The sequence below is a fragment of the Nerophis lumbriciformis genome, linkage group LG13 (genome assembly GCF_033978685.3).
Source record: "Nerophis lumbriciformis linkage group LG13, RoL_Nlum_v2.1, whole genome shotgun sequence".
Taxonomy (NCBI): domain Eukaryota; kingdom Metazoa; phylum Chordata; class Actinopteri; order Syngnathiformes; family Syngnathidae; genus Nerophis; species Nerophis lumbriciformis.
Window position 1 is genome coordinate 44,974,736 of NC_084560.2, and position 24,900 is coordinate 44,999,635.

A 24,900-nucleotide genomic window follows, 5' to 3' on the forward strand; every position below is an offset into this window, starting at 1 on the left:
AACAGTCGCAATTTTACAAGAAAAGCTTAAAAATTTGGCAATCTTATGAGAAGACTCGTAATTTTACTCGACAAAAGTCCCAATTTTATAAGAAAACTTAAACATTTCGGCAATATTCTAATAATCGGAATATTACTTGGCAAAATTATGACAAAAGTCATAATTTTACTCAAAAAATGTCACTATTTTACAAGAACAACAAAAAATTGGTAATATTGTGATAAAAGTCAGAATTTTATACGACAAATGTCACCATTTTGCATTCAAAAGTAATAATTTTATATAAAAAAGTCATAATTTTACATAAAAAGTAATAATTTTACATAAAAATTTAATAATTTTACATACAAATTTTAATAATTTTACATACAAATTTTAATAATTTTACATAAAAATTTGATAATTTTACGAGAAAATATTGCAGTATTACAGAAACAGAAAGAATATGAGAAATTGTTCCTAATTTTATAAGAAAACAGTCGATACATTGTGAGAAAAAGACTGCTTTTAGTTTGTTTTTTTGGTAATTAGTTTTTAATCTTCATTATTTACTTCAAGTTATTACAGTATGTCTCTACATACTTATTTATTTATTTATTTTTGTAATTAATTTTGGCCAGAGGGGGCGCAAGTCAAACTTTTACTAGAAAAACTGAACATTTGTGCAACATTGTGATAAAATCCGGAATTTTGCTCAATAACAGTCGCAAAGAAAACGTCCTCCCAGTTAAATATGGCAGACATAATCTCGTGTAGATTGGCAGATCAGACTTGTCGGGATAATTTACGCCGGTTTTTGAAAATGTCTGGCGGCTACGACGGCTGCGGCAAATGCTTAAAAGGTGGGCGAACCGGAGAGGGAGCTGAAAAGGAGGGGAGAAGAGGAGGAGGAGGAGGAGCCCATTCCCCCCATTCAAGCTGCTCTCACCCCGGTTAACCCCCACAAATACACACTTACGTACTGTACACAAAGACACACACACACACACCGCGGTTCCAGGCTGTTGAACGTCTACTGACATCATTAATTAGGCTGCAACCCGTCAACGCCTTTGTGCGCTACCAGACATTTATTTTAAAAACACTCATCTCATGTTTGCATGGATGTGAGGACAAGTGCATTAAAAGCCTGAGTGTGTGTGTGTGTGTGTGTGTGTGTGTGTGTGTGTGTGTGTGTGTGTGTGTGTGTGTGTGTGTGTGCCGAGGGACTGTAACCACACACACTTGTTGGCCAGCAGAGGAGTCGCTCACTACCACTAAAAAAAAGGTCACACTGGGGGAAATAAACACAGTAACATTATTTGACTTTTACAATAATTATTTTGTAGGTATTTTTGCACTGCAAAAAGTCAGTGTTCAAAAACAAGAAAAAAAAAATACAAAAATGAGGGGTATTTTACTTGAACTAAGCAAAATTATCTGCCAATAGAACAAGAAAATTTGTCTTGTCAAGACTTTCCAAAACAAGTAAAATTAGCTAACCTCAATGAACCCAAAAATAGCTTAAAATACAGGTAAAAGCCAGTAAATTAGAATATTTTGAAAAACTTGATTTATTTCAGTAATTGCATTCAAAAGGTGTAACTTGTACATTATATTTATTCATTGCACACAGACTGATGCATTCAAATGTTTATTTCATTTAATTTTGATGATTTGAAGTGGCAACAAATGAAAATCCAAAATTCCGTGTGTCACAAAATTAGAATATTACTTAAGGCTAATACAAAAAAGGGATTTTTAGAAATGTTGGCCAACTGAAAAGTATGAAAATGAAAAATATGAGCATGTGCAATACTCAATACTTGGTTGGAGCTCCCTTTGCCTCAATTACTGCGTTAATGCGGCGTGGCATGGAGTCGATGAGTTTCTGGCACTGCTCAGGTGTTATGAGAGCCCAGGTTGCTCTGATAGTGGCCTTCAACTCTTCTGCGTTTTTGGGTCTGGCATTCTGCATCTTCCTTTTCACAATACCCCACAGATTTTCTATGGGGCTAAGGTCAGGGGAGTTGGCGGGCCAATTTAGACCAGAAATACCATGGTCCGTAAACCAGGCACGGGTAGATTTTGCGCTGTGTGCAGGCGCCAAGTCCTGTTGGAACTTGAAATCTCCATCTCCATAGAGCAGGTCAGCAGCAGGAAGCATGAAGTGCTCTAAAACTTGCTGGTAGACGGCTGCGTTGACCCTGGATCTCAGGAAACAGAGTGGACCGACACCAGCAGATGACATGGCACCCCAAACCATCACTGATGGTGGAAACTTTACACTAGACTTCAGGCAACGTGGATCCTGTGCCTCTCCTGTCTTCCTCCAGACTCTGGGACCTCGATTTCCAAAGGAAATGCAAAATTTGCATGGTTGGGTGATGGTTTGGGGTGCCATGTCATCTGCTGGTGTCGGTCCACTCTGTTTCCTGAGATCCAGGGTCAACGCAGCCGTCTACCAGCAAGTTTTAGAGCACTTCATGCTTCCTGCTGCTGACCTGCTCTATGGAGATGGAGATTTCAAGTTCCAACAGGACTTGGCGCCTGCACACAGCGCAAAATCTACCCGTGCCTGGTTTACGGACCATGGTATTTCTGTTCTAAATTGGCCCGCCAACTCCCCTGACCTTAGCCCCATAGAAAATCTGTGGGGTATTGTGAAAAGGAAGATGCAGAATGCCAGACCCAAAAACGCAGAAGAGTTGAAGGCCACTATCAGAGCAACCTGGGCTCTCATAACACCTGAGCAGTGCCAGAAACTCATCGACTCCATGCCACGCCGCATTAACGCAGTAATTGAGGCAAAAGGAGCTCCAACCAAGTATTGAGTATTGTACATGCTCATATTTTTCATTTTCATACTTTTCAGTTGGCCAACATTTCTAAAAATCCCTTTTTTGTATTAGCCTTAAGTAATATTCTAATTTTGTGACACACGGAATTTTGGATTTTCATTTGTTGCCACTTCAAATCATCAAAATTAAATGAAATAAACATTTGAATGCATCAGTCTGTGTGCAATGAATAAATATAATGTACAAGTTACACCTTTTGAATGCAATTACTGAAATAAATCAAGTTTTTCAAAATATTCTAATTTACTGGCTTTTACCTGTAAGTATATTCTCACTAATAACAAGTGCACTTTTCTTGGTAGAAAAATAAAAAAATGAGACTTTTTTGCTCAATATGTTGAAAAACATTCTTAAATGAAGTAAATGCTAGTGCCATTATCTTGACATAATGATATTACATTTCTTGAAACCAGCAAACTTATACTAAAAACTAATTTATTGTTCTTAATGGAAAGGCAACAAGGCAAGCGCTTGTTACTCTCGGGGTCTCCTAGCCGCTCAGGCAAATCATATTGTCTAAAAATGCATTTTTCCATGGATAACATGACATCATCGCGCCAAGTGCGTGCTCTTTCAGTCAATTAGTGCGCATATATACAGCCCGGCCCACGGCCAAATTGTTTTAAATTGTAATTTTGAGGAATTTATCTGAATGTGCATGAACAAATATATTTCTGTTCAAAATTGTTTGAAATGTTAAATGTTTAAATATGAACTGTCAGTTTGCTGTACTGTGCCAACTGTACTACTATATGAGTACCTATTTTCTATTGTTTCATTGAAAATAAAACAGCATTTGGCTGTCATCTGTTTTAATCATGAGACACAATTGTGCCAAAGTCATGATTTTTTTTGTCATGCTTAAAATAAGAAATGATGACTTTAAAAAAGTAGTTTTATACTTGTGAGTGTTGATGACACAGCTTTGCAACACTTGATATTCTAGTTTCAAGCATGTTTTACTCAATATAGGTCATCAAATCTCAGCAACAACTCCCGAATTTCAGGGCAAGTATTCTATCGAATGTCTGCTGATTTTCACCCAAAATAACAATAATAAGGGCGTGCCGTGATGGCACAGCAATTAGTGCCCTCTACAACCTGTACAAACAGCGCGGGGGTGTATAATGTAGCCCGGAAGAGTTAGGGATGCATGGGATTCTGGGTATTTGTTCTGTTGTGTTTATTTTGTGTTACGGTGCGGATGTTCTCCCGAAATGTGTTTGAACACATTATAATATTATTGATCTCATTCACGTAAGAGACTAGACGTATAAGATTTCATGGGATTTAGCGATTAGGAGTGACAGATTGTTTGGTAAACGTATAGCATGTTCTATATGTTATAGTTATTTGAATGACTCTTACCGTAATATGTTACGTTAACATACCAGTTGGTTATTTATGCCTCATATAACGTACACTTATTCAGCCTTTATTTATTTTAAATTGCCTTTCAAATGTCTATTCTTGCTGTTGGCTTTTATCAAATACATTTCCCCCAAAAATGCGACTTATACTCCAGTGCGACTTATAGTCCGAAAAATACGGTACTCAAAATCTAGACAAACAAAAATAAATGTTTTAAACCCCAATTTGGAAATATACATGTATTTCATCAGAAAATCAACATTTTTAAAAACTATATATTTCTAAAACTCATACATATATCTAAATTAATTATAATCATTTTACCCCTCATCAGAATTTGGAGATGCATGCATTGACAGTTATGTTATTCATTTAACTACCGTATTTTTCGGACTATAAGTGGCAGTTTTGTTCATAATTTGGCCGGGGGGTGCAACTTATACTCAGGAGCGACTTATGTGTGAAATGATGAACACATTATAATATTATTGATCTCATTCACGTAAGAGACTAGACGTATAAGATTTCATGGGATTTAGCGATTAGGAGTGACAGATTGTTTGGTAAACGTATAGCATGTTCTATATGTTATAGTTATTTGAATGACTCTTACCATAATATGTTACGTTAACATACCAGTTGGTTATTTATGCCTCATATAACGTACACTTATTCAGCCTGTTGTTCACTATTCTTCATTTATTTTAAATTGTCTATTCTTGCTGTTGGCTTTTATCAAATACATTTCCCCCCAAAAATGCGACTTATACTCCAGTGCGACTTATATATGTTTTTTTCCTTCTTTATTGTGCATTTTCGGCCGGTGCGACTTATACTCCGGAGCGACTTATACTCTGAAAAATACGGTAATATTAAACTTGTTAGTTTACCCCCAATCTTAGAAAGAGCAAAAAAAGGTCTCTTATTTTTCTACTTTTACTACTTATTTTAAGGTATTTTTGGGTTCATTGAGGTTAGCTAATTTTACTTGTTTTGGAAAGTCTTGACAAGCCAAATTTTCTTGTTCTATTGGCAGATAATTTTGCTTACCGTATTTTCCGCACCATAAGGCGCCCTGGGTTATAAGCCGCGCCTTCAATGAACGGCATATTTCAAAACTTTGTCCACCTATAAGCCGCCCCGTGTTATAAGCCGCATCTAACTGCGCTAAAGGAATGTCAAAAAAACAGTCAGATAGGTCAGTCAAACTTTAATAATATATTAAAAACCAGCGTGATGTGGGCGCGCATGGAGTCGTATATCAACATGGACGGAGCTGCGTGAAAAAAGCCACCCGGCCTCTTCGCGTAAACTTCCCTTAACCACTCGCTCATCTTTTCTTCATCCATCCATCCCTTCGAGTTAGCTTTTATGATGACGCCAGCTGGAAAGGTCTCTTTTGGCAAGGTCTTCCTTTTGAATATCACCATGGGTGGAAGTTTCTGGCCATTAGCATGGCAAGCTAGAACCACAGTGAAGGATGACTTCTCATTCCCTGTGGTGCGAATATTCATCGTACGTGCTCCCGTTGTATCCACAGTGCGGTTCACAGGAATATCAAAAGTCAGTGGAACCTCGTCCATGTTGATAATGTTCTCTGGCCGGATCTTTTTTTCAGCTATCTTGTTTTTACAATATGCACGGAAAGTAGCCAGCTTTTCTTGAAAGTCTTTAGGCAGTTGCTGTGAAATAGTAGTCCGTGTGCGGATGGAGAGATTGCGTCTTTTCATGAACCGGAAACCTGTCGCTTAGTAGGAGCCATTTTGTGGTCTTTACAGATGTAAACACACAAAGGAAATGAAACGTAATATCCGCGCGCTTCTTCTTCTTCTACGGGTGCGGGTGGTTGCTTACAGTAGAAGAAGAAGCGCTTCCTGTTCTACGGGGAAAAAAGATGGCGGCTGTTTACCGTAGTTGCGAGACCTAAACTTTATGAAAATGAATCTTAATATTAATCCATATATAAAGCGCACCGGGTTAAAAGCCGCACTGTCAGCTTTTGAGTAAATTTGTGGTTTTTAGGTGTGGCTAATAGTGCGGAAAATACGGTAGTTCAAATAAAATACCCCTCATTTTTGAATTATTTTTTCTTCTTTTTGAACACTGACTTTTTGCAGTGTACATATTGGTGCATATTCAGACATGAAGATTAGTGACTCACAAATGCAATGCGTAAAATGAAAAGTTGACATCAGCCCTTCAGCAATAATGCTTGTAACCTGAGCGGAAATTGATCTTGGCGCAGCCTAAGCCACCACAGAAAAATGATGTCGGTAAGGAATGGGATTTATACGCCTATAAGCATTCATGTTCCAGGTGCTGAGCCTCTGGAAAATGTTCTGACAACATCCTGTGCTTTCTAAGAGACCCACGTGTCACCTCCGTCCTTGCCTGTGAACCCTGCCCATCACTCGCCTGACAGCACTTTGCCAAATAGCCGCCGTCCAATGAGGTGACGGCAACACATGGCAGCCCGCGATTGGCCGCCGGGCATGCATGATGCATTTTTGGGGAGGAGGTGTGTAACTGAGGGCACCTGAGTACCCAAACCCCCCTCCACCCTTGCCTGTGCTGTCGCCACAATGTCTTAAAACTGGCAACCTAACATAAACTCCTTCTTGAATAAATGCATGCATTTTACGCTTGCAATTTTACACAATTTTACTTCTAAATTGTACGAACTGCCTTCTTTTTAATCAACTGTGCACACTCCAGGATAACACATTTTCACTGGCCATGAGGTACCAACAAGTGCTGGAAATATATAACCTAAGAGTGATAGAAAACAAAGTAATTGTACAAGACTGAAGTTGTGTACACTGCAAAAAGTCAGTGTTCAAAAAGAAGAAAAAAATAATTCAAAAATGAGGGGTATTTTATTTGAACTAAGCAAAATTATCTGCCAATAGAACAAGAAAATTTGGCTTGTCAAGACTTTCCAAAACAAGTAAAATTAGCTAACTAATAAGTATATTCTCACTAATAACAAGTGCACTTTTCTTGGTAGAAAAAAAAAATATGTTGAAAAATATTCTTAAATGAAGTTAATGCTAGTGCCATTATCTTGACATAATGATATGCGCTCGGCATGACATTTCTTGAAACCAGCAAACTTATACTAAAAACTAATTTATTGTTCTTAATGGAAACACAACAAGGCAACCAATTGTTACTCTCGGGGTCTCCTAGCCGCTCAGGCAAATCATATTGTCTAAAAATGCATTTTTCCATGGATAACATGACATCATCGCGCCAAGTGCGTGCTCTTTCAGTCAATTAGTGCGCATATATCCATATATAATTTTTTTTAATTGTAATTTTGAAGAATTTACCTGAATGTGCATGAACTATTTCTGTTCAAAATTGTTTAAAATGTCACATACTAAATATTAACTGTCAGTTTACTGTACTTTGCCAACTGTACTATTATATGAGTACCTATTTTTGTCATGTCTGTGTAATCATGTTTTGTTTTAAGTCATGTTTTGTTTAGTTTCTGGCTTTTCACTCCCTTGTCTTGTTTGCATGATTACCCATTAGTTTCACCTGTTCCACGTTTGGACTCATTGTGCACTCTTGTTTGTCACCATAGCAACCATTAGTTTTCACCTGTCACGTCACGCACCTGTTTCACGTTTTGAGTCACGCACCTGCTTTCACTAATCATGTCCATAGTATTTAAGTTCATTCGTTTTCTGTTGTTCGTCCTGACGACATCCCCGCATTTATGCCCCCTGTCACACTCTGTCCACCTCTGCGCACTTCATGTCCATGCCAATCCAATTCACTTGCACCTCGGGAGAACAAACCAAGCCAAAGTCCAAGTCATGACAATTTTCTATTGTTTCATTGAAAATAAAACAGCAAAGTCCATTTGGCTGTCATCTGTTTTAATTATGAGACACAATTGTGTCAAAGTCATGATTTTTTTTTTTTTCATGCTTGAAATAAGAAATGATGACTTTAAAAAAGTAGTTTTATACTTGTGAGTGTTGATGACACAGCTTTGCAACACTTGATATTCTAGTTTCAAGCATGTTTTACTCAATATAGGTCATCAAATCTCAGCAACAAGCTGTAATATCTTACTGAAATGTACTACTTTATGAGTACCGTATTTTTCGGAGTATAAGTCGCACCTGCCGAAAATGCATAATAAAGAAGGAAAAAAAACATATATAAATTGCACTGGAGCCCGGCCAAACTATGAAAAAAACTGAGACTTATAGTCCGAAAAATACGGTAAGCAAAATTATCTGCCAATAGAACAAGAAAATTTGGCTGGCCAAGACTTTCCAAAACAAGTAAAATTAGCTAACCTCAATGAACCCAAAAATAGCTTAAAATAAGTATATTCTCACTAATAACAAGTGCACTTTTCTTGGTAGAAAAAAAAAGAGACCTTTTTGCTCAATATGTTGAAAAATATTCTTAAATGAAGTAAATGCTAGTGCCATTATCTTGACGGCATTATATTTCTTGAAACCAGCAAACTTATACTAAAAACTAATTTATTGTTTTTAATGGAAAGGCAAAAAGGCAACGATCAGGCAAATCATATTGTCTAAAAATGCATTTTTCCATGGATAACATGACATCATCGCGCCAAGTGCGTGCTCTTTTAGTCGAATAGTGAGCAAGGAATATATGTATATGTATGTGTATATATTTCTTTATTTCTTTAAAATTTTTACAGCTTGGTCCCCGGCCAATTTTTTTTTAATTGTAATTTTGAAGAATTCATCTGAATGTGCATGAACTATTTCTGTTCAAAATTGTTAGAAATGTCACATGTTAAATGTTTAAATATTAACTGTCAGTTTACTGTACTGTGCCAAATGTACTACTTTATGAGTACCGTCATTTTCGGAGTATAAGTCGCACCTGCCGAAAATGCATAATAAAGAAGGAAAAAAACATATATAAATTGCACTGGAGCCCGGCCAAACTATGAAAAAACTGATACTTATAGTCCGAAAAATACGGTACGTGTTTTCTATTGTTTCATTGAAAATAAAACAGCAAAGTCCATTTGGCTGTCATCTGTTTTAATTATCAAATCAAATCAACTGAGACACAATTGTGTCAAAGTCATGATTTTTTTTGTCATGCTTGAAATAAGAAATGATTAACTTTAAAAAAGTAGTTTTATACTTGTGAGTGTTGATGACACAGCTTTGCAACACTTGATATTCTAGTTTCAAGCATGTTTTACTCAATATAGGTCATCAAATCTCAGCAACAAGCTGTAATATCTTACTGAGATCATTTAGGACACTTAAAACAAGTAAAACACTCTAACATAAAATCTGCTTAGTGAGAAGAATTATCTTATCAGACAGAAAATAAGCAAAAATCACCCTTATTTGACATATTTCATCTTACTTAGATATCACTTTTTGCTGTGTACACTCTTAGAAATAAGGGTTCTAAAAGGGTTCTTCTACAAGGGCTGAGGTTCTAACTGGAACCATTTGCTTCTGAAAAACCCTTTCCCGAAGAAAGGGTTTTTCAAGGGTTCTTGGTAACGCTAATGGTTCCAGTAAGAACCATTTTGATCCAGAGAACCCTTTAAAACCCCTTTTCTGAATAATTGGTTTTAAAAGGGTTCTCACTAACACTAAGGGTTCCAGTAAGAACTATTTTGATCCAGAGAACCGTTTTTGGAAGAAAGAGTTCTTCAGGGATTGTTGAAAGCATGGGTAAGATCCTGTGTCACCAGGGACATACTTCCTGATAACATTTGCCAATAATGGTGCCTATCTTTAAATAAATGTTTTTCTCATTCAAATGTTTGTTCAATGTCAACATGATAAATGACCACAATATAATATGAACTAAACTGATCTGTAGAATACAATATGGTTCTTTATAGAACCCTCAGAAGACAAGACGGTTATCGGTGAAAACCTTTGAAAAGGGATGTTTTTAGAACCCCCTGTGTCAGATCTAGATGAAACCCTTGAAACATGAAAGAGTTCTTTGTGGAACTCCCTGTGTGAGTTCTAGATGAAACTCTTGAAACATGAAAGGGTTCTTAGTGGAACTCCCTGCATAGGTACTAGATGAAACCCTTGACAAACGAAAGGGTTCTTAGTGGAACTCCCTGCGTGGGTTCTAGATGAAACCCTTGAAATACGAAAGGGTTCTTAGTGGAACTCCCTGCGTGGGTTCTAGATGAAAGTCTTGAAATACAAAAGGGTTCTTAGTGGAACTCCCTGTGTGGGTTCTAGATGAAACCCTTGAAATACGAAAGGGTTCTTAGTGGAACTCCCTGCGTGGGTTCTAGATGAAACCCTTGAAATACGAAAGGGTTCTTAGTGGAACTCCCTGCGTGGGTTCTAGATGAAAGTCTTGAAATACAAAAGGGTTCTTAGTGAACTCCCTGTGTGGGTTCTAGATGAAACCCTTGAAATACGAAAGGGTTCTTAGTGGAACTCCCTGCGTGGGTTCTAGATGAAACCCTTGAAATACGAAAGGGTTCTTAGTGGAACTCCCTGCGTGGGTTCTAAATGAAAGTCTTGAAATACAAAAGGGTTCTTAGTGGAACTCCCTGTGTGGGTTCTAGATGAAACCCTTGAAATACGAAAGGGTTCTTAGTGGAATTCCCTGCGTGGGTTCTAAATGAAAGTCTTGAAATACAAAAGGGTTCTTAGTGGAACTCCCTGTGTGAGTTCTAGATGAAACTCTTGAAACATGAAAGGGTTCTTAGTGGAACTCCCTGCATAGGTTCTAGATGAAACCCTTGACAAACGAAAGGGTTCTTAGTGGAACTCCCTGTGTGGGTTCTAGATGAAACCCTTGAAATACGAAAGGGTTCTTAGTGGAACTCCCTGCGTGGGTTCTAAATGAAAGTCTTGAAATACAAAAGGGTTCTTAGTGGAACTCCCTGTGTGGGTTCTAGATGAAACCCTTGAAATACGAAAGGGTTCTTAGTGGAACTCCCTGTGTGGGTTCTAGATGAAACCCTTGAAATACGAAAGGGTTCTTAGTGTAACTCCCTGCGTGGGTTCTTTGTAGAACCTCTCATGGGGGGGTTCTGGGTGGAACCTTACACACACAGTTCTAGGTAGAACCCTCCAAAAGGGTTCCAGGTGGAACCTTTATAAAAAGGTTCTACCTGGAGCCAAAAAGGGTTCTCCTATGAGGACGAGCCGAAGAACCATATATGGTTCTACTTAGCACTTTTATTTCTAAGAGTGTAGTACAGGAGGGGGTGTTAGATCAGAATATCCCCGGAGTAGTGTGTTCTGGTGCATGAGCACACACACACTTACACATCAAGTGGAGTTTGTTGCTTGGCGACAGGAAGCATTGGTAAAAGTCTTGCCTGATGGCTCACTTTAATCACAAATGCATTTTTCATGCATGGAAATGTCTGAGCGTTTAACGGCCACACTTTGTTGTTTATAATGTCCCCAACAATGATTGGGGGGAAAAACACAGAAGTGTGCTATTGAGGCCCCTTCTACACTAAATCCATGTCTACTAGAGATGCGCGGTTTGCGGACACAACCGCGGAGACCGCGTAACAGGGGTCACTCCGCGCGCAGTGCGCTCACGAAAGGGGTGGGGCTCACCCTGGTTGATATAGACAGCTAGGACGGTGGCCATGGAAGTCGGAACCCGCTAAGGAGCGTGTAACAACCCACCTGCCGAATCAACTAGCCCTGAAAATGGATGGCGCTGGAGCGTCGGGCCCATATACCCGGCCGTCGCCGGCAGCGAGACGCGCTTGGAGGTGCGCTCAGCGCGGCTCCCATATGATTGCGCACTGGTGTGCGTCTGGGCCGTGACAGCTTGGCACGCGAATGTCTGTGCTGCATTGGATCAGTCTCCTTTCTTTAACAGGCAAAAGCTTTATAACCTCACTAATGCCTTGCATCGTCTATATTAGATATATAACAACGGGCGGGTGCGGGCGGGTGCGGGCGGGTGCGGTTCTGATCAAATGTTACATCGGGTGGATGGCGGATGGTTGACGACTTTCTGATGCGGTTGCGGATGAAATAATTGCCTATCCGCGCATCTCTAATGTCTACACTAAGCCGGATAACCCCTTAAACAAATCATTATTTAGCCTAAGCCCCGTTTCATCCACACTATATCAGCATTTACGGCATACTTGCCAACCTTGAGACCTCCGATTTCGGGAGGTGGGGGCGTGGTCGGGGGTGGGGCGGGGCGTGGTTGGGGGCGTGGTTAAGAGGGGAGGAGTATATTGACAGCTAGAATTCACCAAGTCAAGTATATCATACATATATATATATATATATATATATATATATATATATATATATATATATCTACATCCTGAAAATATGCAAACAAACTGTGTTTAGATAATTGATGCTTCAAACTTGCATAAATAAATATTAAGGAATATAACATAACTTGGCTTCTGAGAGTTTCAAAATGTAATGAATAAAATGCTAAAGTTGTTGATAAACAAGCAATTATTTTAATAATTAAATATGGTCATTTTAAATGAATTATTATGATCATTTAAAATCAATTATTTCAAATATGTTTATTTTAATGTATAATTCTATGGCTGGATGTAATAAGGAGTCACGAAAAAATACAAATAAAAATACAATTAATTTTGTTGTTTTTAGCAAAATATAGTAAAAATGTATTTCGTTTTTTGTTTTTTTTAATTAATAAATATATTTATTTTTAGGTAAAATAAACACAATAATACAATTTATCTCTAGTCAGCTCCGGCTGAAAATCGGGAGATTTTCGGGAGAATATTTGTCCCGGGAGGTTTTCGGGAGAGGCGCTGAATTTCGGGTTCATTGAGGTTAGCTAATTTTACTTGTTTTGGAAAGTCTTGACAAGCCGAATTTTCTTGTTCTATTGGCAGATAATTTTGCTTAGTTCAAGTAAAATACCCCTCATTTTTGAATTATTTTTTCTTCTTTTTGAACACTCAATCAATCAATGTTTATTTATATAGCCCTAAATCACAAGTGTCTCAAAGGGCTGCACAAGCCACACTGACATCCTCGGTACAGAGCCCACATAAGGGCAAGGAAGAACTCACCCCAGTGGGACGTCGAACACTGACTTTTTGCAGTGCACACAACTCCAGTCTTGTACAATGACTTTGTTTTCTATCACTCTTAGGTTATATATTTCCAGTACTTGTTGGTACCTCATGGTCAAGCTCGGGAGGCCAGTGAAAATGCGACTTATACTCCAGTGCGACTTATATATGTTTTTTTTTCCTTCTTTATTATGCATTTTCGGCCGGTGCGACTTATACTCCGGTGCGACTTATATATGTTTTTTCCCTTCTTTATTATGCATTTTCGGCCGATGCGACTTATATATGTTTTTTTCCTTCTTTATTATGCATTTTCGGCCGGTGCGACTTATACTCCGGTGCGACTTATATATGTTTTTTTCCTTCTTTATTATGCATTTTCGGCCGGTGCGACTTATATATGTTTTTTTCCTTCTTTATTATGCATTTTCGGCCGGTGCGACTTATACTCCGGTGCGGCTTATGTTTTTTTTCCTTCTTTGTTATGCATTTTCGGCCGGTGCGACTTATACTCCGGTGCGACTTATATATGTTTTTTCCCTTCTTTATTATGCATTTTCGGCCGATGCGACTTATATATGTTTTTTTCCTTCTTTATTATGCATTTTCGGCCGGTGCGACTTATACTCCGGTGCGACTTATATATGTTTTTTTCCTTCTTTATTATGCATTTTCGGCCGGTGCGACTTATACTCCAGTGCGACTTATATATGTTTTTTTCCTTCTTTATTATGCATTTTCGGCCGGTGCGACTTATACTCCGGTGCGACTTATATATGTTTTTTTCCTTCTTTATTATGCATTTTCGGCCGGTGCGACTTATACTCCGGTGCGACTTATATATGTTTTTTTCCTTCTTTATTATGCATTTTCGGCCGGTGCGACTTATACTCCAGTGCGACTTATATATGTTTTTTTCCCTTCTTTATTATGCATTTTCGGCCGATGCGACTTATATATGTTTTTTTCCTTCTTTATTATGCATTTTCGGCCGGTGCGACTTATACTCCGGTGCGACTTATATATGTTTTTTTCCTTCTTTATTATGCATTTTCGGCCGGTGCGACTTATACTCCAGTGCGACTTTTATATGTTTTTTTCCCTTCTTTATTATGCATTTTCGGCCGATGCGACTTATATATGTTTTTTTCCTTCTTTATTATGCATTTTCGGCCGGTGCGACTTATACTCCGGTGCGACTTATATATGTTTTTTTCCTTCTTTATTATGCATTTTCGGCCGGTGCGACTTATACTCCGGTGCGACTTATATATGTTTTTTCCTTCTTTGTTATGCATTTTCGGCCGGTGCGACTTATACTCCGGTGCGACTTATATATGTTTTTTCCCTTCTTTATTATGCATTTTCGGCCGATGCGACTTATATATGTTTTTTTCCTTCTTTATTATGCATTTTCGGCCGGTGCGACTTATACTCCGGTGCGACTTATATATGTTTTTTTCCTTCTTTATTATGCATTTTCGGCCGGTGCGACTTATACTCCGGTGCGGCTTATATATGTTTTTTTCCTTCTTTATTATGCATTTTCGGCCGGTGCGACTTATACTCCGGTGCGACTTATATATGTTTTTTTCCCTTCTTTATTATGCATTTTCGGCCGGTGCGACTTATATATGTTTTTTTCCTTCTTTATTATGCATTTTCGGCCGGTGCGACTTATACTCCGGTGCGACTTATATATGTTTTTTCCTTCTTTATTATGCATTTTCGGCCGGTGCGACTTATACTCCAGTGCGACTTATATATGTTTTTTTCCCTTCTTTATTATGCATTTTCGGCCGGTGCGACTTATATATGTTTTTTTCCTTCTTTATTATGCATTTTCGGCTGGTGCGACTTATACTCCGGTGCGGCTTATATATGTTTTTTTCCTTCTTTATTATGCATTTTCGGCCGGTGCGACTTATACTCCGGTGCGGCTTATATATGTTTTTTTCCTTCTTTATTATGCATTTTCGGCCGATGCGACTTATATATGTTTTTTTCCTTCTTTATTATGCATTTTCGGCCGGTGCGACTTATACGCCGGTGCAACTTATATATGTTTTTTCCCTTCTTTATTATGCATTTTCGGCCGTTGCGACTTATACTCCGGTGCGACTTATATATGTTTTTTTCCTTCTTTGATATGCATTTTCGGCCGATGCGACTTATATATGTTTTTTTCCTTCTTTATTATGCATTTTCGGCCGGTGCGACTTATACTCCGGTGCGACTTATACTCCGGTGCGACTTATATATGTTTTTTTCCTTCTTTATTATGCCTTTTCGGCCGGTGCGACTTATACTCCGGTGCGGCTTATATATGTTTTTTTCCTTCTTTATTATGCATTTTCGGCCGGTGCGACTTATACTCCAGTGCGACTTATACTCCAGTGCGACTTATATATGTTTTTTTCCCTTCTTTATTATGCATTTTCGGCCGGTGCGACTTATATATGTTTTTTTCCTTCTTTATTATGCATTTTCGGCCGGTGTGACTTATACCCCAGTGCGACTTATATATGTTTTTTCCTTCTTTGTTATGCATTTTCGGCCAGTGCGACTTATATATGTTTTTTCCCTTCTTTATTATGCATTTTCGGCCGATGCGACTTATATATGTTTTTTTCCTTCTTTATTATGCATTTTCGGCCGGTGCGACTTATACTCCGGTGCGACTTATATATGATTTTTTCCCTTCTTTATTATGCATTTTCGGCCGATGCGACTTATATATGTTTTTTTCCTTCTTTATTATGCATTTTCGGCCGGTGCGACTTATACTCCAGTGCGACTTATATATGTTTTTTTTCCTTCTTTATTATGCATTTTCGGCCCGTGCGACTTATACTCCGGTGCGACTTATATATGTTTTTTCCCCTTCTTTATTATGCATTTTCGGCCGGTGCGACTTATACTCCGGTGCGACTTATATATGTTTTTTTCCTCCGAAAAATACGGTAATATTAAACTTGTTAGTTTACCCCCAATCTTAGAAGTTCCTTCATACGTCCACAGACAGACTTTTACCTGTGAAGCCCATGAGGGCCCCTTCTCGGGCCTGCCGTCTCAGCCCCTGCACGTCCTTGTAGTCGATGTGCACCAGGTCGATAGCCTGCAGCCCGAACGCCTTGGCGGTGGTGACCACTTTCTGCCTGGCGTAGAGCAGCTCCTTGGCGTCCGGGGTCCGTGTGGCGCCTTTTTGAACGTAAACACACACAGCATGCGGGGTCACGTGTCAAGATGCGAGAGAGGAGTGCTGCGCTAATGTGAAAGGAAGGCAAAGGGGGGGGGTGCACAGGAAGTGGGGACAGCGTGGGGCGATGAGTGAGGAAGTCAGGAGCATATACTGTATCACTGCTAACAAATGCTGCTCTCACACTGGGGTGCTTTTCATCTTTGCTTTCCAGACTGTGAGCATTGATTTAGCTTATAGTACACTCTCTGTACACAACAACAATAGTTCTGCACCACCGCAAACTACAGGCACAATAATACACACATTGTTACATCGACATCTTTTCTATCAAAACTACATTCTGAACTCCTAAAAGTGTCCACTAAATGTCACAATAGCTATTCTGTTAGGCAAGCAAACGGTTTATACAAACCCCCGTTTCCATATGAGTTGGGAAATTGTGTTAGATGTAAATATAAACGGAATACAATGATTTGCAAATCCTTTTCAACCCATATTCAATTGAATGCATTACAAAGACAACATATTTGATGTTCAAACTCATAAACTTTATTTTTATTTTTTTTGCAAATAATAATTAACTTAGAATTTCATGGCTGCAACACGTGCCAAAGTAGTTGGGAAAGGGCATGTTCACCACTGTGTTACATGGCCTTTCCTTTTAACAACACATTTTTGAAGCTTCTCAGGTGGAATTCTTTCCCATTCTTGCTTGATGTACAGCTTAAGTTGTTCAACAGTCCGGGGGTCTCCGTTGTGCTATTTTAGGCTTCACATTTTCAATGGGAGACAGGTCTGGACTGCAGGCGGGCCAGTCTAGTACCCGCACTCTTTTACTATGAAGCCACGTTGATGTAACACGTGGCTTGCTTGAAATAAGCAGGGGCGTCCATGGTAACGTTGCTTGGATGGCAACACATGTTGCTCCAAAACCTGTATGTACCTTTTCAGCATTAATGGCGCCTTCACAAATGTGTAAGTTACCCATGTCTTGGGCATTAATACACCCCCATACCATCACACATGCTGGTTTTTCCACTTTGCGCCTAGAACAATCCGGATGGTTCTTTTCCTCTTTGGTCCGGAGGACACGACGTCCACAGTTTCCAAAAACAATTTGAAATGTGGACTCGTCAGACCACAGAACACTTTTCCACTTTGTATCAGTCCATCTTAGATGAGCTCAGGCCCAACAAAGCCGACGGCCTTTTCTGGGTGTTGTTGATAAACGGTTTTCGCCTTGCATAGGAGAGTTTTAACTTGCACTTACAGATGTAGCGACCAACTGTAGTTACCGTATTTTCCGCACTATAAGGCGCACCTAAAAACCACAAATTTTCTCAAAAGCTGACAGTGCGCCTTATAACCCGGTGCGCTTTATATATGGATTAATATTAGGATTCATTTTCATAAAGTTTCGGTCTCGCAACTACGGTAAACAGCCGCCATCTTTTTTCCCGGTAGAAGAGGAAGTGCTTCTTCTTCTACGCAAGCAACCGCCAAGGTAAGCACCCGCCCCCATAGAACAGGAAGCGCTTCTTCTTCTACTGTAAGCAACCACCCGCCCGCGTAGAAGAAGAAGAAGCGCGCGGATATTACCGTACGTTTCATTTCCTTTGTGTGTTTACATCTGTAAAGACCACGAAATGGCTCCTACTAAGCGACAGGGATCCGGTTCATGAAAAGACGCAATCTCTCCATCCGCACACGGACTACTATTTCACAGCAACTGCCTAAAGACTTTCAAGAAAAGCTGGCTACTTTCCGTGCATATTGTAAAAACAAGATAGCTGAAAAAAAGATCCGGCCAGAGAACATTATCAACATGGACGAGGTTCCACTGACTTTTGATATTCCTGTGAACCGCACTGTGGATACAACGGGAGCACGTACGGTGAATATTCGCACCACAGGGAATGAGAAGTCATCCTTCACTGTGGTTCTAGCTTGCCATGCTAATGGCCAGAAACTTCCACCCATGGTGATATTCAAAAGGAAGACCTTGCCAAAAGAGACCTTTCCAGCCGGCGTCATCATAAAAGCTAACTCGAAGGGATGGATGGATGAAGAAAAGATGAGCGAGTGGTTAAGGTAAGTTTACGCGAAGAGGCCGGGTGGCTTTTTTCACGCAGCTCCGTCCATGTTGATATACGACTCCATGCGCGCCCACATCACGCTGGTTTTTAATATATTATTAAAGTTTGACTGACCTATCTGACTGTTTTTTTGACATTCCTTTAGCGCAGTTAGATGCGGCTTATAACACGGGGCGGCTTATAGGTGGACAAAGTTTTGAAATATGCCGTTCATTGAAGGCGCGGCTTATAACCCAGGGCGCCTTATGGTGCGGAAAATACGGTACTGACAGTGGGTTTCTGAAGTGTTCCTGAGCCCATGTGGTGATATCCTTTACACACTGATGTCGCTTGTTGATGCAGTACAGCCTGAGGGATGGAAGGTGCTTACGTGCAGTGATTTCTTCAGATTCTCTGAACCCTTTGATGATTTTACAGAGCGTAGATGGTGAAATCCCTAAATTCCTTGCAATAGCTGGTTGAGAAAGGTTTTTCTTAAACTGTTCAACAATTTGCTCACGCATTTGTCGACAAAGTGGTGACCCTCGCCCCATCCTTGTTTGTGAATGACTGAGCATTTCATGGAATCTACTTTTATACCCAATCATGGCACCCACCTGTTCCCAATTAGCCTGTTCACCTGTGGGATGTTCCAAATAAGTGTTTGATGAGCATTCCTCAACTTTATCAGTATTTATTGCCACCTTTCCCAACTTCTTTGTCACGTGTTGCTGGCATCAAATTCTAAAGTTAATGATTATTTGCAAAACAAAAAAAAATGTTTATCAGTTTGAACATCAAATATGTTGTCTTTGTAGCATATTCAACTGAATATGGGTTGAAAATGATTTGCAAATCATTGTATTCCGTTTATATTTACATCTAACACAATTTCCCAACTCATATGGAAACGGGGTTTGTATTAGGGATGTCCGATAATGTTTTTTTTGCCGATATTCCGATATTGTCCAACTCTTAATTACCGATTCCGATATATACAGTGGTGGAATGAACACATTATTATGCCTAATTTTGTTGTGATGCCCCGCTGGATGCATTAAACAATGTAACAAGGTTTTCCAAAATAAATCAACTCAAGTTATGGAAAAAAAGTGCCAACATGGCACTGCCATATTTATTATTGAAGTCACAAAGTGCATTATTTTTTTTTAACATGCCTCAAAACAGCAGCTTGGAATTTGGGACATGCTCTCCCTGAGAGAGCATGAGGAGATTGAGGTGGGGGGTAGAGGGGGGGTGTATAATGTAGCGTCCCGGAAGAGTTAGTGCTGCAAGGGATTCTGGGTATTTGTTCTGTTGTGTTTATGTTGTGTTACGGTGCGGATGTTCTCCCGAAATGTGTTTGTCATTCTTGTTTGGTGTGGGTTCACACATATTTGTAACAGTGTTAAAGTTGTTTATACGGCCTTTTAAAAAGTCATACATTTTACTTTTTGAAACAGATACCGATAATTTTGGAACCGATACTGATCATTTCCGATATTACATTTTAAAGCATTTATCGGCCGATAATATCGGCAGTCCGATATTATTATCGGACATCTCTAGTTACTATCGAAGCCAAGCAAGAGGTACACAGTAAAGGGTGACTGTGGCTCCTCCTCCTCGACCCACATGACACTTAAAACCTGCCGTTTTACGCCTTCTGCTTCGAACACATCGTTATTTGGCACCGTTACTCCCCCAAACTGTCTCTGCCAAACACGAGAAAAGTGAACTTAACCCTTTTGAATAGTTTTTACTAGAGATGTCCGATAATATCGGACTGCCGAAATTATCGGCATCGGTTTCAAGAAGTAAAATGTATGACTTTTTAAAAGGCCGCTGTGTACACGGACGTAGGGAGAAGTACAGAGCGCCAATAAACCTTATCTACGGCTTTTCACACACACAAGTGAATACTTGGTCAACAGCCATACAGGTCACACTGAGGGTGGCCGTATAAACAACTTTAACACTGTTTACAAATATGCGCCACACTGTGAACCCACACCAAACAAGAACGACAAACACATTTCGGGAGAACATCCGCACCGTAACACAACATAAACACAACAGGACAAATACCCAGAAACCCTTGCAGCACTAACTCTTCCGGGACGCTACATTATACACCCCATCCCCCCTCCCCCCCACCTCAACCTCAGGGAGAGCATGTACCAAATTCCAAGCTGCTGTTTTGAGGCATGCTAAAAAAATAATAATGCACTTTGTGACTTCAATAATAAATATGGCAGTGCCATGTTGGCACTTTTTTTTCCCATAATTTGAGTTGATTTATTTTGGAAAACCTTGTTACATTGTTTAATGCATCCAGCGGGGCATCACAACAAAATTAGGCATAATAATGCATACTTGCCAACCTTGAGACCTCCGATTTCGGGAGGTGGGGGGTGGGGGGCGTGGTCAGGGGTGGGGCGGGGCGTGGTTGGGGGCGTGGTTAAGAGGGGAGGAGTATATTGACAGCTAGAATTCACCAAGTCAAGTATTTCATACATATATATATATATATATATGTCTTAATAAGGTTATCCAAAAAATAGTGCTCGATACCGTAGTAGAGCGCAATATATGTATGTGTGGGAAAAAAATCACAAGACTATTTCATCTCTACAGGCCTGTTTCATGAGGGGGGGTACCCTCAATCATCAGGAGATTTTAATGGGAGCATTCGCATACCATGGTTTATATAGGGCACAGAGTGGGTGGGTACAGGCTGGCTTAGGGGCGTGGTGATTGGCTCATGTGTTACCTAGGAGGTGTTTCCGTCTGTGGCGGCATGTTGTTACAATTTCGCTGCGCTTGTTGAGGGATGACAGATCTGGACGGTAAATAATAAACAGTTTCTCTTTCAAGCATAGGTTGCATCTTTTATTACCACTATTGTAAGGTGTGCTGGATGCAAGAATTTGCCATGTTATTGAATATTCAACATTATTGTCTTTGAGGTCCCAAATGTGTTTGCTGAGTTCTGTGGTATTCCGCAGGTTTTGGTTCCTGAAAGAAGCCTTGTGATTGTTCCATCTGGTTTTGAATTCTCCCTCGGTTAATCCTACATATGTGTCGGATGTGTTAATGTCCTTGCGTATTACCTTAGATTGGTAGACAACTGATGTTTGTAAGCACCCCCCGTTGAGAGGGCAATCAGGTAATCATTAACACATCCGACACATATGTAGGATTAACCGAGGGAGCATTCAAAACCAGATGGAACAATCACAAGGCTTCTTTCAGGAACAAAAACCTGAGAAATACCACAGAACTCAGCAAACACATTTGGGACCTCAAAGACAATAATGTTGAATATTCAATAACATGGCAAATTCTTGCATCCAGCACACCTTACAATAGTGGTAATAAAAGATGCAACCTATGCTTGAAAGAGAAACTGTTTATTATTTACCGTCCAGACCTGTCATCCCTCAACAAGCGCAGCGAAATTGAAACAACATGCCGCCATAGACGGAAACACCTCCTAGGTAACACATGAGCCAATCACCACGCCCCTACGCCAGCCTGTACCCACCCACTCTGTGCCCTATATAAACCATGGTATGTGAATGCTCCCATTAAAATCTCCTGATGATTGAGGGTACCCCCCCTCATGAAACAGGCCTGTAGAGATGACATAGTCTTGTGATTTTTTTCCCACACATACATATATATATATATATATATATATATATATCTACATCCTGAAAATATGCAAACAAAACTGTGTTTAGATAATTGACACTTCAAACTTGCATAAATAAATCTTAAGGAATATAACATAACTTGGCTTCTGAGAGCTTCAAAATGTAATGAATAAAATGCTAAAGTTGTTGATAAACAAGCAATTATTTTAATAATTAAATATGGTCATTTTAAATGAATTATGATCATTTGAAATTAATTATTTCAAATATGTTTATTTTAATGTATAAATTCTATGGCTGGATGTAATAAGGAGTCAGGAAAAAATACAAATAAAAATACAATTAATTTTGACGTTTTTAGCAAAATATAGTAAAAATGTATTTCGTTTTTGTTTTTTTTAATTAATAAATATATTTATTTTTAGGTAAGATAAACATAATAATACAATGTATCTCTTGTCTGGATGATTTAGTTCTTGTCACCCTGTTGTCCTCCCGTCATGAAAAAAGGCTGGTTTTTAAGGGTTTTAAGCCTTTTTTAAAAGCATCCACCGTCTGTGGTGCCCTCAGGTGGTCAGGGAGAGTGTTCCACAGACTGGGAGCGGCGCTGGAGGCCACGCCCCCTCCAGCTCCGGCTGAAAATCGGGAGATTTTCGGGAGAATATTTGTCCCGGGAGGTTTTCGGGAGAGGCGCTGAATTTCGGGAGTACAGTATATGCAGTACAGGCCAAAAGTTTGAACACACCTAATTTCAATGCGTTTTTTTATTTTATTTTCATGACTATTTACATTGTAGATTGTCACTGAAGGCATCAAAACTATGAATGAACACATTGGGACGGCGTGGCGCAGTGGAAGAATGGCCGTGCGCGACCCGAGGGTCCCTGGTTCAATCCCCACCTAGTACCAACCTCGTCATGTCCGTTGTGTCCTGAGCAAGACACTTCACCCTTGCTCCTGATGGCTGCTGGTTAGCGCCTTGCATGGCAGCTCCCTCCATCAGTGTGTGAATGTGTGTGTGAATGGGTAAATGTGGAAGTAGTGTCAAAGCGCTTTGAGTACCTTGAAGGTAGAAAAGCGCTATACAAGTACAACCCATTTATCATTTATTTATGTGGAGTTATGTACTTAACAAAAAAAGGTAAAAATAATAATAGATTGTATTTGTAAAAAGCACTTTACATTGAGTAAACAACCTCTAAGTGCTACAGTGTATTCAAAATAAATAAATAACATAAGTAAAAATAATTAAAAATAAAAACTACAACAGCCAAATAGCTAAAACTAGTATGCATATATCTAAAAAAAAGCTTTTTTAAAAAGAAGGGTTTTAAGCCTTTTTTAAAAGCATCCACCGTCTGTGGTGCCCTCAGGTGGTCAGGGAGAGTGTTCCACAGACTGGGAGCGGCGCTGGAGGCCACGCCCCCTCCAGCTCCGGCTGAAAATCGGGAGATTTTCGGGAGAAATATTTGTCCCGGGAGGTTTTCGGGAGAGGCGCTGAATTTCGGGAGTCTCCCGGGAAAATTCGGGAGGGTTGGCAAGTATGAATAATGTGTTCCATTCCACCACTGCATATATCGGTATCGCTTGATATCGGAATCGGTAATTAAGAGTTGGACAATATCGGAATATCGGCAAAAAAAGCCATTATCGGACATCTCTGATTATAATACTGAAAAATATGTTTACTTTTACCCTTTCAATATCTACTCCGTCTACAGGTAAAAGCCAGTAAATTAGAATATTTTGAAAAACTTGATTTATTTCAGTGATTGCATTCAAAAGGTGTAACTTGTACATTATATTTATTCATTGCACACAGACTGATGCATTCAAATGTTTATTTCATTTAATTTTGATGATTTGAAGTGGCAACAAATGAAAATCCAAAATTCCGTGTGTCACAAAATTAGAATATTACTTAAGGCTAATACAAAGAAGGGATTTTTTTAGAAATGTTGGCCAACTGAAAAGTATGAAAATGAAAAATATGAGCATGTACAATACTCAATACTTGGTTGGAGCTCCTTTTGCCTCAATTACTGCGTTAATGCGGCGTGGCATGGAGTCGATGAGTTTCTGGCACTGCTCAGGTGTTCTGAGAGCCCAGGTTGCTCTGATAGTGGCCTTCAACTCTTCTGCGTTTTTGGGTCTGGCATTCTGCATCTTCCTTTTCACAATACCCCACAGATTTTCTATGAGGCTAAGGTCAGGGGAGTTGGCGGGCCAATTTAGAACAGAAATACCATGGTCCGTAAACCAGGCACGGGTAGATTTTGCGCTGTGTGCAGGCGCCAAGTCCTGTTGGAACTTGAAATCTCCATCTCCATAGAGCAGGTCAGCAGCAGGAAGCATGAAGTGCTCTAAAACTTGCTGGTAGACGGCTGCGTTGACCCTGGATCTCAGGAAACAGAGTGGACCGACACCAGCAGATGACATGGCACCCCAAACCATCACCCAACCATGCAAATTTTGCATTTCCTTTGGAAATCGAGGTCCCAGAGTCTGGAGGAAGACAGGAGAGGCACAGGATCCACGTTGCCTGAAGTCTAGTGTAAAGTTTCCACCATCAGTGATGGTTTGGGGTGCCATGTCATCTGCTGGTGTCGGTCCACTCTGTTTCCTGAGATCCAGGGTCAACGCAGCCGTCTACCAGCAAGTTTTAGAGCACTTCATGCTTCCTGCTGCTGACCTGCTCTAT

General features: G+C 39.7%; 1 protein-coding gene across 1 annotated transcript in view; it reads right to left on the bottom strand.

Annotated features, from left to right (window-relative positions):
• The window catches only part of clybl (citrate lyase beta like), a 239,426-nt gene that overhangs the window by 18,807 nt on the left and 195,719 nt on the right, over positions 1–24,900 (bottom strand). Inside the window, exon 6 of the mRNA XM_061970736.1 lies at positions 16,297–16,464. Within this exon, the coding sequence (XP_061826720.1) occupies positions 16,297–16,464 (168 nt within the window). The remainder of the gene's footprint in view (positions 1–16,296; positions 16,465–24,900) is intronic.